This window comes from Vigna angularis, chromosome 7, assembly GCF_016808095.1.
Source record: "Vigna angularis cultivar LongXiaoDou No.4 chromosome 7, ASM1680809v1, whole genome shotgun sequence".
In the NCBI taxonomy this organism is placed as follows: Eukaryota; Viridiplantae; Streptophyta; class Magnoliopsida; order Fabales; family Fabaceae; genus Vigna; species Vigna angularis.
The window spans coordinates 16,601,089-16,617,073 of record NC_068976.1 but is presented as its reverse complement, the minus strand read 5'-3'; the positions used below and the strand labels follow the sequence as shown (position 1 = coordinate 16,617,073).

At 32.8% G+C, this 15,985-nt stretch overlaps 2 protein-coding genes across 3 annotated transcripts; one reads left to right on the top strand and one right to left on the bottom strand.

The window, feature by feature from the left end:
* LOC108338256 (auxilin-like protein 1) lies at positions 1 to 6,310 on the bottom strand. Of its 2 annotated transcripts, XM_017575029.2 has the most exons (7): positions 5,788 to 6,310; positions 1,754 to 4,944; positions 1,526 to 1,623; positions 1,379 to 1,444; positions 1,208 to 1,297; positions 805 to 981; positions 1 to 236 (listed from the first exon to the last, which is right to left on the bottom strand). In XM_017575029.2, the coding sequence occupies exons 1-7, from the start codon at positions 6,144 to 6,146 to the stop codon at positions 201 to 203; spliced, it is 4,017 nt and encodes a 1,338-aa protein (XP_017430518.2). In that variant the 5' UTR covers positions 6,147 to 6,310; the 3' UTR covers positions 1 to 200. The 2 variants fall into 2 exon arrangements, with proteins under 2 accessions (XP_017430518.2, XP_052736250.1); XM_052880290.1 differs by lacking the exon at positions 1 to 236 and having other exon boundaries at positions 588 to 981.
* Positions 6,311 to 10,998: 4,688 nt separating this feature from the next.
* Positions 10,999 to 13,938, top strand: LOC108338733 (proteasome subunit alpha type-1-B). The gene is made up of 2 exons (XM_017575794.2): positions 10,999 to 11,460; positions 13,270 to 13,938. Exons 1-2 carry the CDS (start codon positions 11,110 to 11,112, stop codon positions 13,756 to 13,758), a joined length of 840 nt encoding a protein of 279 aa, XP_017431283.1. The 5' UTR covers positions 10,999 to 11,109; the 3' UTR covers positions 13,759 to 13,938.
* The last annotated feature ends 2,047 nt before the right edge of the window (positions 13,939 to 15,985 follow it).

The following is a 15,985-nucleotide window of genomic DNA, read 5'->3' as shown; positions in this document are numbered from 1 at the left end:
TTCTGGATAAATTATTCTATAATTAATTAAAGGCCTGGAATTGGTGGAACTAAAAAATAAAAATGTAGTACAATAGATGTTGAGCTATACAATAAAGTTCCACTTGCAGACCATGCATATTTGCTGATTTCTGAGACTACTTTTCATACATATAGTAATAATGCACTTCAATCATGAGACAACCCAGCACTAAGCACTGTTTATCGTTCTTCCATGTTAAATCTGTTCCAAGCTTCCTGGGGACAATTAAACAAAAATTCAGAAACATGCATTCATAGACTTGAATCCTGCTCCAGTAAGAAAGATATCGTTTACAAAACTGGTCGTCTGATTCCTAACAGTGACAACGTGTCTTAGCTCAACCCAGGAAACACGGGAAAAATATACTTTGTTTTACCCTGTGAATTTATTTTGTGAGATGATTTTATTACAATTTAAACGATAAAAGGAATGTCTGATGTAATTAATGTTTTAGACTGATTATGGTAGCCAAGTTATGTACAGTATAAAATTAGATTTTGCACATGAATATAATTGTATACTTCTTAGAAAACATAAATTAAAATAATAGTTTTGCTTCAAGAAAATTTATTTTATATTACATGGAAACGATATCATATATTGAATGTTATTTACAAACTCAGGTCTCATGTTAGTAAAAGTACCATGGAAAGATTCAAAATCCCACTTACAACTACATATATTATGCAATAAAAAAGGTGCAAGGGAACTAAAAAGATTGTAGGTTGAAACCATGGTATCAGCAGAATTGTTAAGAACTAAAAAGAACAAATGAAGCCAAACCTTTAGAAGATCAAAAACCTTCTCGCAGATGTACTTTTGTTGAATGCTTGCTCCCCGCTGCTGCAGCTTGTCAGGATGCACAAAAAGTGTAGCTTTACGATAAGCTTTCTTTACTGCAGGGGTGGTTACTACATCTGTCAGAGGAATCGGTTGCCAACCACTGTCGGGGCCAAGAATCTGCATAAGACAAATTTGATAACGAGTAAGCAAAAATTTCCTCTAGGTCTTGAAACAACTGAGTGCTTTCAAAAACGATATATTTTTATGTCTTTATTTCCCTAGTTTAAAGTGATTAGTTGAGTATAGGAAAAGAAATATATAAATGGGAAGTTCTTATCTATCATTGCATAACAGTCACAAAATATGCACAGAGCTTAAACAAAGTTAGGATGTTTACACATACATATTGTAATGTAGAAAGCAATGCCCTCAAGTTTCCTGTTTTTCCACTTGACCATCTTTTAACATCTGCATCAAGAATTTCTGCTACCCTCTGCAAAAAAACAAAAAAAAAAAGATTTTGTAAGGCATAATTGGAAACATGTGAATCGCAAAACCTTGATAGAAAAATTACATTTCTCTCCTCTTGCTCCTTCTGCACAAGCCTGTCACGCATATTCTTTTCTGCAAGAGCATGTGCCTGCATCCGAAACAAAGAATGAACAAACAATTTGACAACTTAATTTGTACAAGAGATATTTGGCAAAACCAGGAAACATACCACGCGTTCCCCTATTCTCTGATGCCTCTCAAATCTAGCCTTACATCTCTGAGCAGAATCGCCATTAGCTCCATCAAATACATCAGTAGAATCACGAACTTCAGGAAAATACAATTTGTACAGAATCAATAAAAATTTAAACAGAAAGCACATAAATACAGAATATATGATACAAGATAAAAGATAGGGTCAACTACAGCGCAATCAGAACATGTTAACATTACATACCACCATGGCTGAAAGATTTTGATTGGAAGTTTTGCTTCATTGCATTATCACGGGAAGCCACAAAGCCTGCAACAGGTTTATCAGACTTATTTCTTGCATCAGAAGCAGCTCTCTCAGAAAGTGCCCTTTCTAGGGCCCGTGCCCGTGCCTCTGCAGTTGCTCTCTCCACAGCAGCACGCTCAGCTTTAAGTTTTGCCTCCAAAGCAGCCTTCTCAGCTGGGGTCTTCTCATTTGCCTGACTATTGGTTTTTCCTAGCCTTTCTCGTCCATCAGAAATGTTTTTCTGACGTGCTTCTGCAGCAGCTCTCTCTACTGCCGCCCTTTCTCTGGCATCAGCAAAAGCCCTTTCACGTGCTTCACGAATTGCTCTTTCTACAGCTAATTTCTCCTTTTCTCTTTCTCTTTCCCTCTCTTTTGCTGCATCGAGTTTTTTGAGGTGTTCCTTTTCCTGCTCTTCCTTATGCAAGTTGTCATTTGCTCCCTTCTCGTCCATTGCGGATACTTGATTACTCTCCCTTATATTGATGTGACTTGAATCAACCTTCTCTACTTCTTTGAAGGGACTCGATTTCCAATCAGATGTACTAGGTATCTGGGATTCATCTATAATGTCTTCATTGTCAAACAAAATTTCCCCATTAGAGGAATTAGACCTATTCTCATCCAAATCTTCCTTTAATGCATCTCTAGTCTCCTTTGCATCCTTGCAGATTTCAACAGACTCAGGAGTTGTGTCTTCAACAGGCATTTCCAGATTGCAGTAATTTTCTGACTTTTCCCAGCACTGATCTATGTTTTGCCTAGCCTTTATGTCGGTGTCACCACTATTTGTAGCAGCACCTTCGGAAGTCTCTCTTTCAAATATATTTTGTATTTGATTGTCTGCTTTGTTTAGTTCAACGGCAACTTGAGTGAAGGAATGAGTCTCATCTGTATGTTTATCACGGAAATCACTTGTCTCCTGAACGGGGTCTGTTTCTTCATATCTCTCTTGTTGAAATGAAGCACTACTTGCTTCCGACACACCATCTACCTCATCATATGAATGAACCTTTAGATTTACTTCCAAAGTTTCCTCATTTTCAGTGATTATATCAGCTCCCTGAGTTTTGTTCAACTTCTCAGTTTCATCTGGCTCATAGCTTGAACTGGTTTCTGTGGTATTGCCAGCTTTCTCTGCTTTTACCTCCTCGCAACAAGGATCAGATAGAGTTACTCTAATAACTTCAACTGGCTCCTCGTTGTCTATCCTTTCCCTCGTATTTCCATCCATCAGTTGAGTGGCTTCTTGAAATCCATTCTCACTTGCTTGGGCATCAAGAACCATGTCATTTCCATCCAATTTACTTTTCTTATTCTTACTATGAATATGGTCCACGATTTCCTCCTGCACATAGATACTGCCAAAGGTATTACCAGTGGCTTCTCTGGCTTCTCTCTGACAGGAATGTTCAGTGTCTTGACTGATATCCAGAAAACCAGAATCATTTCTTTTCTTTCTGTCCTCTAAACACCCAAAGTTCTCTGTCGCTTCCTCCATACTTGTCAAATTTATGGCATGATGACTGCACACACTCTCATTGTCAAGTGGCTCCAGAATTTCTGCTAGTTCACATTCTTCCAGCTCACTGAACAAATCAACTTTATTCTCACTTCCTTTTAGCTCTTCAGTAATATTCTTCTCAGCCTCTCGCGGTTCCTGAACAGCTCTCAAATTTATTTTGCATTCTTCCAGCTCAAAGGACCCTGCACATTTGTTGCCATCTTCTGGCTCACCAGAAACTTTTTTCCCATTACCTTCTATTAACCCTTGCCCACCGACATTGCTTCCATAGTCTTCCGGATTATAAAAAGATTTAACCCTATTCTCAACTTCCCCATTTTCATTAACCTTCGGACCATTGTCCATTAAACCATTTTCAAATACCTCCTGAATCAGTTTTGTCTCATCTACTACCGTTTGACTCCTATGTTTAGTTTCCCGGACAAGTTCTACATATGCACTTGCTTCATGGTCTGCATGAACCTTCTCTTCATTATTCTCCAGCCCCCAATATTCCCTAACCATTTCTATTTTTTCATCAGATTCTTCAGGTTTTTCAGGGGTATTCCTATCTGTTTTATTAAAGTACTGCTCTTTCTTGTTATTTTCTGCCTCTTTCTGCTCAAGTATTTTTCCCTTATGATTTGATTCTTTTTGTTCAACCTCTTTCTCATGTTTTGCTTGATCTGATTTCATCTTCTTCTGTGTTTCGCGTACAACTTCTTCAGCACCAGAGGTTTCTTTTGTCCCCAGATCTGGCCTCGCTTTCTCTATTCTCATAGTTGACCTCCCTACCTCAGAAGAAGAATTTAGAGAAGTATCCTTTTCTCTTAATGTTAGCTTTGCATCAAGTTTCGTTGTTCTAAGAGTGACTTTAGCGTCTCTTTTTCCATCAGCTTTCACTTCAATGTTAGACTTACGTTTCACACGATCAGGAAAACCTTCTTTCTTTCTTCTCATCAATTCTTTTGCAACCTTCATTCTTGCTTGAGCCTCTTCCATTGCCTTTCTTAAAGCAGCTACAGAAGCAGCTACCTCATCTGAGTATGGTGGCGAATCAGCACCAGCTACACCTTCGGATGAGCTACTCTTAGATGCCTGGAATTTGATTGGCGTTGATTTCAGAGCATCACCTTTTTGTTTATTTAAGTTAGATTCTGTAGTCTCTGATCGAGGAACTTTGACATTATTTGTTCCATTACTTCCATTACTGATCTCACATGCATCAAAAAACAGATCAATAGAACCAGATCTATTTTTAACTTTTACGCCATTGTTGGTGGAAGACTGTTGCTTAGAATTATCAGGTGAAGCACTAGTATACGAATTGGTAGAATGTGCAGCTTCTTTTATTCCCTCCTCGACATGGCTACCAGAATAAGTATCTTGTGCTACTGGTATAGACTTATTAGCTCTGTTTATCTTCATTGGCTTGACTTCTTCGATTAATCGAGTGTAAGCAGGGACAGCCTGGAGTTGAGCTATATGTGTTGTCCCACCTGTTCCATTTTCACTTCCTTGGTTAACTTTATGATAAGACATATTGACCTTTTTGGCATCATGGGATGACCACGATTTCACTGGAATTTCCTTCGAACAAGTATTAAGCTCTTGCTGGAAAGATTGGTTTTCTTCTTTGATCTTACTCCTACAGAATAATAAATGCCAGGAAAACAATTAATGTTAACATCGCCGTCCTAAGCAGCCTCTGAGAACTTGGTTAATTACCGATGCTACATAATAGATTTGCACAATAAAGGAATTTTTCCAAAGATCTCCATCCTCCCACAAATACCAATATATGAATTTGATTAATATTCACATCCAAGGCCCGTTGTTGGGAATTTTTCTAAATATCATATAAATGTGCACCAAATATGGTACAATACAAGCATAAATTCACCTTTAACGCGTACAAAACCCTATTAGTAAGATCGTGATGCCATACGCTAGCTTCCCTTTGCAACTAAAAACTGATTCGTATATTTCAAGTAGTTGTATTTGAAAAGTTGTCTAGATTCCGATTCCCGGCTTCAATTCCAAACTTTAAAATTATAAATCTACCATAAACCTTAACCTATAAGTTCTCCTCCACTGGTGAAGTAGAATAAAAGGAATGCCAAAAGGGCTCAACCAGTTCTGCGAAACACTAGATTCCCATTGATTCGTTTTTTTTAAGTGACTAAAAAGTAAGGTATTATTACCTTTGTTGCCCACTCACTTGCTCGAGAGCACGACAAGTAATTAAATAAATAAAAATAGCAAAAGAAAATGCAGTTTCTCTTCTCACAGAAAGAACTCACATGACCGACAGAGCGGTCAAAATGGAAAGGATGCATAAGCAAGGCCAGTTTTAAAAAACAAATATTCTCGAATCGAATCTGGATTCCAAGCAAAACACCAACACGCAAGCACATTCACTATTCCAAGTCACATTAAGTTAAAACCCTAACAAAAAATTAGAAAAAAAAAACGCAGCAAGCAAACTCACCGTATAGCGAAGCTATCTTTCTCCACAGGCTCAGCCACTAACTCCTCGAAAGGAACGGCAGCGTCTAGACTCCCAAACCCACCGAAGACCGTCGAGTAATCGACCCTCGAGCGCCCAACGTCGTCGATCTTTTTCTTGCTCTCGTTGAGTTCCGGAAGTTCCAGAATCGGAATAGAGGAACCGAGCGAAGCTCCGGCGGCGCCGAAAATCTCGCGGTAATCCTCGAATTGAGAGGAGAAAGTCGGAGCTCGGAGCTTGATTGGAGCGGCGAAAACGCCGTCGTACGCCGATCTTCCGGAGACGCCGTAGCCGTTAGAGAGCTTCTTCGTGAGAGTCGCGGCGGCAGTTCCGAACTCCATGACGGAGACGTTGACGGCGAAGTTCTTCTCTTTATTCTTCTTGCTTGCGTTGCTTCTCTGACTTTGCGAAACTGGTTCAGTAAGAGTCAGAGACACAAGAAGAAGAAAACTTGTGAGAGGAAGAAAAATGAGTGAGAAGAGTTTTTATTCCAACGGAATGAGAGGGAAAAAAAAATCGCAGTGTAACCGTCGAAAAAACACGATCAACGTGTGGGGCACGCACTTGCAACCGGCTGTTTCGGTCTCTAACTCGGAGCTGTTCTCCTCTGACTCTGGGCGGTGTTATCGATAGGTCCACGGGTGACTGGAGGAGCAGGTAAATGTCATAAATATTTTTAGGAAACAAGGGTATGTCTCCTGTGTTGTCGTTTTGCTGTGGAATAGTTCAGAGTCCAGTCAGTACTATATAACGTCACTAAGGGGTAGTTTCGGAACTTCAAGCAAAAAGTGAGGTAAGGCATCTTAATTTGAGTTTGGAGTTAAACTTTTTTTCTCTTAATTTATTGTAAAATGTTATGTTTTATTTTAAACTAAATAATAAAATATTTTATTTTTATTTTTTATGAATACTATATAAAAATAATTTTTAATAAATGGTTAAAAATGTTTTTGATTTTTTAATTTTTAATAAAAATTAGAATTAATCTCTTCAAAACGTTTGACTAATTTAGTTTATCATTTCTAGAACAATTTGAATTTAATTTTTTTAACCAAATTTTGTTAAATTTATTTAAGTTTTCATAAATATTTCTCAACTAACATGTAAGAAAAAATATGTCAGTGTAAACAACTTAAATACTATCATGAAATGCGTTTGAAATGTTAATTAAACTTAAAAAAATTTGATTAAAATAACTAAATCTATATATTTTTAAAATTGAGAGACTAAACTGGATCAAATTTTAAAGATAAACTAATTCCAATTTTCACTTAAAGTATTCTTTAGTGACTTTGACATTACATCAAACTACATATTTAAAACGTATTTATTATTAAGACTACGGAATATTTGCTAACTTTGACATTGAAGTACAAACGGAGTGATTTGATCCTATTAACCGAAAATTTAAAATGTCTCAATGAAACACGTAGTTATCTCTATAATGTTTGAGTGTATGTGTGTTCAAGCTTATACGAATATTTATTCATTTTTCATGGTTTACTATTTTAATTTTTTAAATACATTTGGTTTATTGAATAATTTATCAAATTTATATTAATTTTAATTTTATAACTTATTTTTAAAACACATATTTGATCCCTTCTAATTTTTTCTAATCTTTATATAATTGTTATATAAGATTTTAATTTAAAATATATACAATTATAATGTATGTATTAATATTTGATAATTAAAAAATATATTATTTTGACATTAAGTTGCTATGATATTACGTTTCATTTTATTATAATTTTTTACGTTTTTAATATTTAATTAATATTTGGAATAAAAAATTGTAAATATGAATATATCTAAAACCTCCTGGATGTCAAGAACCCTTAATAAAACCCTTCCAGTGATGCCCTTAACATATAAAGGGTAGTTTGGAGATTTTACATAAGAGTTGCTGTGTTCGTTGAACGGGATTTTATAGATGAGTTGGTATGGTTTCTTGGGTTGCTTGCTGAATACAGCTGTCGCTACCTAGTCATTCCATTATTCATTGTCAATGGACACAAACACCGACATCTTCTTGTTTTTTTCTTTTCTTTTTTAGATAAAATTAATTAATGTTACTTTTATTAACTAATTATTTAGAAGGTTAAATAACTTTTAAGTTTCAAAATTTTAATACACAATTTAATTAGTTTTTATTTTAACATATTTCAACTCAAATATAATGTAGAACATTAAATATAAAAAGAATTTAAAGTTGTTCAGTTATAAAAAAAATTATTATTTTTATTTTAGAGACTAAAATATAATAAAAAAATTAATTTTACATTTAAAAACTAAAAATATATTTAATTTATATGTAAATATCACATCAGCATGTATTTTAAGATATATAATTTTGTATAAAAGTGTCTCATCGTTAAAAAAAATTGTGAAAAAATGTAAAAGAACTTTGACGAAAATAAAAAGTTGTATAATTATAATATTTAAAACCTTTACTTTTTTTCTAACAGGTGAAAAACCAAAGTTACAAAATTAAGACATAAAAAATATTTGAATTTTTCATGATTGTATTTTTTTAATACATGACCATGTAACGGTGAGAAACAGTACAGCAATATTAATTATACACGGTAAAATATTGATTATATAATTATAACAACATTGATGAGTAACAAATATGATGAGATGATAATTAAATATTATTGATTGTGTGTTTAATTTTATTGTATGATTTAATGATTTAATGATTTACAGAAATAATTTATAAGGGGACATAAAGTATTCTATAAAAGGGTTTTTAATTTAGTAAGTTGAGTATTCAAATTCATAGTAAACAGTGCACACACGGTTGTCTTATTACAATACCTTGTTTTGCATGCACATGGTATTCAATAATCCATTACTATTTTAAATAATACAATAATTACCCTATTGAATAAATATTCTTGTAATACATTATTTTGAAAAAGACTTCATGCATAACCACTTAACTTCTTAATACATAATACATTTAAATTCACAAACAATTAAATGAATACGCATTAATAAAAGTTTATATAATGAAAATAATTATGGTTTCGGATGTTGGATTGAATTAACACTTCTTTATATTTTTCTTTCAATACTATACTTAAATTAATTATATAGACGAGTTTTAAATTCACAATAAATATAATAACTTATATATTTATAATTTAATATAGATTTTTAATTAAAATTAATCTAATCACAATTTAAAATTTAATAAATATATTTTACCTTTAAATACGTTAAATTTATAATATTAATATCTAATAATAAAATAACTGATTAGATTATTGAAAAAATGTTCAATTTGTAGAAACTTAGAATTTAAAATAACTTTTTTCTCTATAATTCTTTTAGAAACGTTGACCAATAATCAATAACTCATACAGTATAATTAATAAATATTTAATGTGCTTTCCTTTTTATATAACTTATAGATATATAAGACTGAAGTTACAAATATATAAATCGATCAGTTTATAATTAATATTATATTTCAGTTTACTTATGCTAATCTATTCATAAGTGAGTTATCTAAATATTACATCTTTATTTCAGGGTAGTTTTGGATGCAAACGTTTAAATACCAATAAATTATAGAAATGTATATTAAAAGGATATTGGTAAGAATTATTTTTCTTTTTTGGAAAACATTTATAACAGTTACAAAGTCTGCAATACCTTATCAAAAGTGTAATTATTGGCACCCAATTAGGAACAAAAACTATACCAAGAATAAAGGTATTGATAAAAAAAATATTAATACTTTGTAATTTATTTTAAAAATTATATATTTTTATTTATATTCATAAAACTAAAGTTCATGTTAAATAAATTAAATATATTTAAAATATAATAAGTTTGTTTGTACTAATTTTCTTGGTATGTCAATAAACAATGTGATATGTTACCTATTGATTAGTTGGTTAGACAAGCTTGATGAAAATGATGTTGCAATTTTGCCTAAAATTAAAGCTACCTTTCGTCCTCTCGTTTAATTTATTCTTCCTTAATTTTTATATACAAATATATATCATCACAACTTAAATGTACGCAAAATCACTCACTTCAACATAATGGATATTTGTTTTGATACAACTAAACTTTTGAAAGGTTTTTAAGTAAAAATTTTGTATTAGTTTTTATGATGCTGTTCTTGTTTTATCTTTAAAATACATTTATATTGATATATTAAAAAAGTTAACATATTTTAAAACGTCAAAACTAATGTCCATAAATAGAGGAAGAAAAACTAAAAGAATCTAAATTCCATTTTTTACCAATTTGCCTTATAAATTATATTTAAAGATAGTTTTGAAAAAACACAGAAATCAATAAAGGAAGGCACAACTACCATTCCACATGAATAATGCAATTCCAAAGAACATTATAACACACAGCTACCTAAATAAAAAATAAAAAAAACAAGACAGCAACAAAAACAAAGGAAATTCCAACCAACTAGTTAGATGTAATTGTAAAGTGAATTTTGTTTTCCTTGTAATTCTAAACATTTGAGAAAGTGGATACACAATAATGATGAATCAACATCATAAAGCTAATGAATGAAGAAGATACCAAGAAAAGAGTATTTGAGAATCTGGAATTAATGATAACATTGGTCGTGTCCAATGTCTAAAGCAGCAAAGCTCAATGCCACTTTCACTTTTCTTTTAATCAAAATAACATAAATAAAATAATGTTCCACATGCATGTGTGTGCCAAATGCTTTAATCAATAATTTATAAAAATATATTTTTTAAAAAATACTTCATGAAATGATAAAAAGAAACTAATCATAGTTTATACTTTTATATTTTTCTCCTAAAAAATTCATTCAAAATATATCCTTAATCCAAAGTCCGTAAGGCCCAATACTAAAAATATTCGGCCTTTTTCTTTTTACACCCTATTATTAAGATACTCTATTTCATTGCACTATGTTGTCATCATAATATATCTTGTAGCCTTTAGAAAAATACAAAATCAAAATTGGCTAAGTATAAATGATTTAGAATAGATTTGAAGCAATTTATATATTATTTTCAATTTTTCATTCTACAACCTGAAATGAGAAAAACAATAATTTTGGAGGTGCGGGAAGAAATGGCCAAATCTCAGTCTTTATTTTGGGCCGGCCTAATGTGTGGTAACCCAATGGGTTTGTGGGCTAAACAGTGAAAGGTGGGTTTTCTTGTCCAACAATGAAGGCAGAAGAGGAGAGAGAGTAAGAGTTCTTGAGAAAGAAGAAAGGTGATGTAATAAAGAGAGTGAAGAAGAAGAGCTTTTGGTTTTGGTTTTGATTTTGAATCGACAATGTTCAGAAATCAGTACGACACGGACGTGACTACATGGAGCCCGGCGGGGCGACTGTTCCAAGTGGAGTACGCGATGGAGGCGGTGAAGCAGGGCTCGGCGGCGATCGGTCTCCGATCCAAGACGCACGTGGTTCTCGCATGCGTCAACAAGGCCAACTCCGAACTCTCCTCGCACCAGAAGAAGATCTTCAAGGTCGACAACCACATCGGCGTCGCCATCGCCGGCCTCACTGCCGACGGCCGCGTCCTATCCCGATACATGCGATCCGAGTGCATCAACTATAACTACACCTACGAGTCTCCTCTTCCTGTAGGCAGACTTGTTGTTCAACTCGCCGACAAGGCACAGGTCCTCATTCCCTTCCCTTCCCTTCCACTTAGGGTTTTGTTTTCTTCAATAATTACTATCTCTGCGAGAATTGAAACTACACTTCTAGGGTTTGCTTTTCTTCAATAATTACTATGTATGTGAGAATTGAAACGGCTATTCTAGAGTTTCGTTGTTGAATTTCGATTTTAGGTCATGGGATTAAACTGGTGAATTGCGTTTGTTGAATTCGATTAAACTGTAAATGTCTGTTAGTTTCATCGTCATTTTTTTTTCATTGATGTTTTTGTTTCTATTGTTCCTAAATTGATGGTGATTCGTTGTGTAAACTATAACTTACTGTTTACAGCGAATTTCTTTTCTTATGTTTTATGGTGTGTAGTATAAATTATCTGATTTCTGTTATAATAATAATATTTAAAATAGTCGCCATCCTGCTATCTTGCTATAGCCTCTTGAAATTTTTTTGTGTGTGCTGCCCTTTCAGATTCTTACTGTATTTGAAATTTGTGTGGTAGAGGCTTTGGATTCTATTTCTGTCGGAAACTTAAGTAGCACACAGTACCACGGAGGTTTCTGCTTGCAGTGTGAAGGATGATAGTATTCCTGTTTACATCATTGCAAATTATGCAGTCGTGTCATAGTTATTCATGTTTATAAACTCTGCTTAACTTCAGAACACTATCCCTCAAAGATTGCTCTCTTCTCTGTCTATCTCTCAAAGGTTAGATCCTTCCCTATGTATAGGTGTGTCTGCCTCTAGTCATAACCGTCCCTCCCTCCCCACCCCCTCCCCCTCCTCATCCTCTTTAAGCTCAGGGTACTCTCGGTTTAACACCCAGAGCTCAGCCCCGACAGGTTGTGAATCTAACCCACATAATGTCGTACCCGAGCACACCGAGGTACCGAGGCTGGTTCCCATCTTAATGTTGATTCGCTCCCACAGGACACATCCAGTCATTGTATTTCAGATTTTTTGTGTGGTAGAGGCTTTGGGTTCTATTAGTGTTTGAAATTTAAGTAACACACAGTAGCACTAAGGTTTCTGTTTGCTGTGTGAAGGATGATAATATTCATGTTTACATCATTGCAAGTTATGCAGCCGTGTCATAGGTATTCTGTTATGCAAAATCTATGTTGAGAAGGCTGTTTTATGAAGTGAAGTAGAAAACAAATTATTGTGATGGTCAAGTTGTCATAACTGGCACGTAAAAGACCTAGTTGAATTAGGTTCAAGCTGTCGTATGTAAAAAAAGAACTTGGATTTTACTTACTGTGGTTGAAGGATCTTTCTGTACATAGAGATAGAAAATCTGTTGAACAAATTTTTTAGGAGAAGTAACCCTTCCCCTCTTTTTTTCAGGCTCTTGAATGTAGCTGCATTATTGGAATCTAGCCTGTTTAGTTCACAATCAACAAAATATTGGAATTGGATTAGCTAATCTACATTTTGTTTGGAGAAAACTTTTCCATAAGCGCTTATAGTGGAGAAAAGTTAAGAAGGAAAAAAAGTAGTTTCCCCATAAGCTTAAATTAGCTTATGCATTGGTTAAAAATCAAAATTTGGAAAAGTTAATTGGAAACAAATTCTACAAATTAGTTCCATGTGTAAACTAATTTTAACTTATAAAGAAGCAAAATTCCTTTTAACTTATTTTTTTTCCTCTTAAAAGTGTTCGAGGGAAGTTTATCCAAACATTATTTCTATTATATGCAGTTATACTTGTGTAATTTGTGCTTTAGTCATAAGAAGTTGAATAAATAAGGTATGGGTTCGAACTGAAAAGATATCTTTTTAATCAGTGTTCGTGATGCAATTTTGAGTTGCAGGTTTGCACGCAGCGATCATGGAAACGTCCTTATGGGGTTGGCCTCCTGGTAGCTGGATTAGATGAATCAGGAGCTCACCTCTATTACAACTGTCCCAGTGGAAACTATTTTGAATATCAGGCTTTTGCTATTGGATCTCGCTCTCAAGCTGCAAAGACATATTTGGAACGCAGGTTTGATAACTTCATGGGCTCTTCTCGAGAAGATCTGATCAAAGATGCACTTATCGCAACTAGGGAGTCCTTGCAAGGTGAAAAACTGAGGAGTTCTGTATGCACTATTGCTGTGGTTGGAGTTGGTGAACCATTCCACATTTTAGATCAAGAAACTGTTCAACAGCTGATTGATACTTTTGAGATTGTGAAGGAGGATGAACCTCCAGCTGAAGAAGCTCAGCCAGCAACCGAGCAGGATGCTCCCACCGACCAGGCATCTGGTGCAGATCAAGGTGCTGCTGGAGACCAAGGTGGTTCTCCAATGGAAATTTGATAATTTAAAATCAATTTCTAGAGGTCTTGAATACCAATATTTAAAAATGAGTAGGTTTCATATTGTTTGTGTCATGGGATAATCTTTCGTTAATCTGTTTGCTTCTGCAATTCATCCCTTAGTGATCACTGTAAACGATTTAATTGCTGTTTCATGACAATTTGCAACAATTTTCTGAAAGTCTGGCTGAAAAATGTTGGATAAAACTGTTCAAACTTAATTATTTAAGAAGTGTTTTATAACCCTTTTAGGTTCTTTTTAATGGTTAAAATTTGTTAAAAATCATTATTTTTCCACAATTTTTTATTTAAGGACACTTTCCAATGTTTGTATTTTTTAAAATAAATTTTATTGATTGTGAAATTAGAAAATGAATTAAAAAATGTGGTGTTATCCCTCATTTAATTATTTTAAGAACATTACATTTCAAATAGTTGAACTAAAACATTACATTTCAAATAGTTGAACTAAAAGTTTTCTGTGTTCAGTTAGTTGGTTTTTTAATGTTTGTTTAAATATTAATTCGGTTTGGATTGTTTAATTTAATTTTCATTTTATTTTCGTATTTTATTTCGTGTTTAATCAAATTTTAACTTTTGTTAATTTTGTTTAATTTAATATTTTTATTAATATTGTTTAAATAGTTAACTGTAAACGTGGTCTATGATAATATATGATATTATTATTTTTTTATTTCATGGTTTATTATGATATTATACTTTTTTTATTTCTTTATCAGCCTCATTTGTATTATTGTCTTTCTCAACTTTTTCTTTATCGTCTTTATTATTGAAATCTTATTTATTTTCACAATTTTCATAATAGAGGAGGAGACGAAATTGAGAAAAATACTTAAAAACACAATGAATGTGTAGATTTTTGCTTAAGAGGAAGCAACTTTATCACCAAATTTTGGTTACAATTGCAACATTCTATTCGATCATAGTTATTAGAAATGATTATGGAATGGTGTCCTTGAGAGAAAAGTTTAGGATTTTATGTATTTATATTTTCATATTCAATCTATAAATCACTCACTTATTCATTATAATTATTTGATTAACTGATTAGAAATAGAAAAAAATGGAAGAGATGATGAATGGTTGGATGAGAGGTATTTGAAAGGATGAAAGTAGATAAGTGATTAAGAAAAAATAAGAGAGAGTATGCGAGGAAGAGGATAATAGAGATGAATAGAGTGATAACGGAGAGATGATGAATGATTTGATTATGGAAATGATAATATGATTTGATTATGGAAATGGTAATAGAGGTGAGGAATATGATAATGATGAAGGTAAGAAAGATGATAATGTATGAAGGTGAGTGTGTGATAAAGAAACGAAGGAGGTGAAGTGTTATATTATAGTAATGGATCACTGTAGCGTTAACATGCATAACTTAGAAAGAAAAGAAAAGAAGAAGACAAAAATGGATATAAAATTAGTATTATTTATTTATTTACTTTATACATTGAATAAGAAACCAATGCATATTACAAACAAAGTTGGTGTTTCGGTTTGCGAGGTTGAGGTTAACAATCTTTCAAGTTTCGTTTGTCCAACTCCTTATCCTTATCACTGATCATCTTCATTCTGTTGGGTCGTAGTGGAAGATTACCTGCATAAGACACTCTTATGTCAAAGTTAGTAAAGATTCAACTGTTTTAGCAATAAATATGTGTTAAATGTAACTAACCTACCATAATACCTTAAACTTGTATTTATAGATTTCGGAATAGACTTTAGATTAATATTAGTCTAATTATGACTCAACTAATAATAATCATATTTTAGTTTAAATTAATCATCATCAATCATAATTGTTATATAAGATTGACCGCTCGATTGTCATCCGATCGACCAGTTCAATAGATGTTCTTGACTAATAAAGTCATTCAATCCTAAAGTGACTAGAGAATTATACATTAAAGTTGGTGTTTCCTATATATTAATTTTGAAATCCTATTTTTTTCTCTTCTTATATAATTATATAAGGCTATTAATCAATATTCAAAGACATGTTTACAAAAAGCTAATTTTTCTTTTATCAATAATGTGCAATATTTATTTATTTATTTTTCTAACTATTAAAAACAATTAATATTATTTCATTCCACCATATCTTTACTAAATCGCATTCACCAATAATTTTTTTAAAATTCATTTCCTGCGAAACCATAATGGTGTTGTAAAAATCGGGTTTTATGGCCCTTTGGCACATAGCA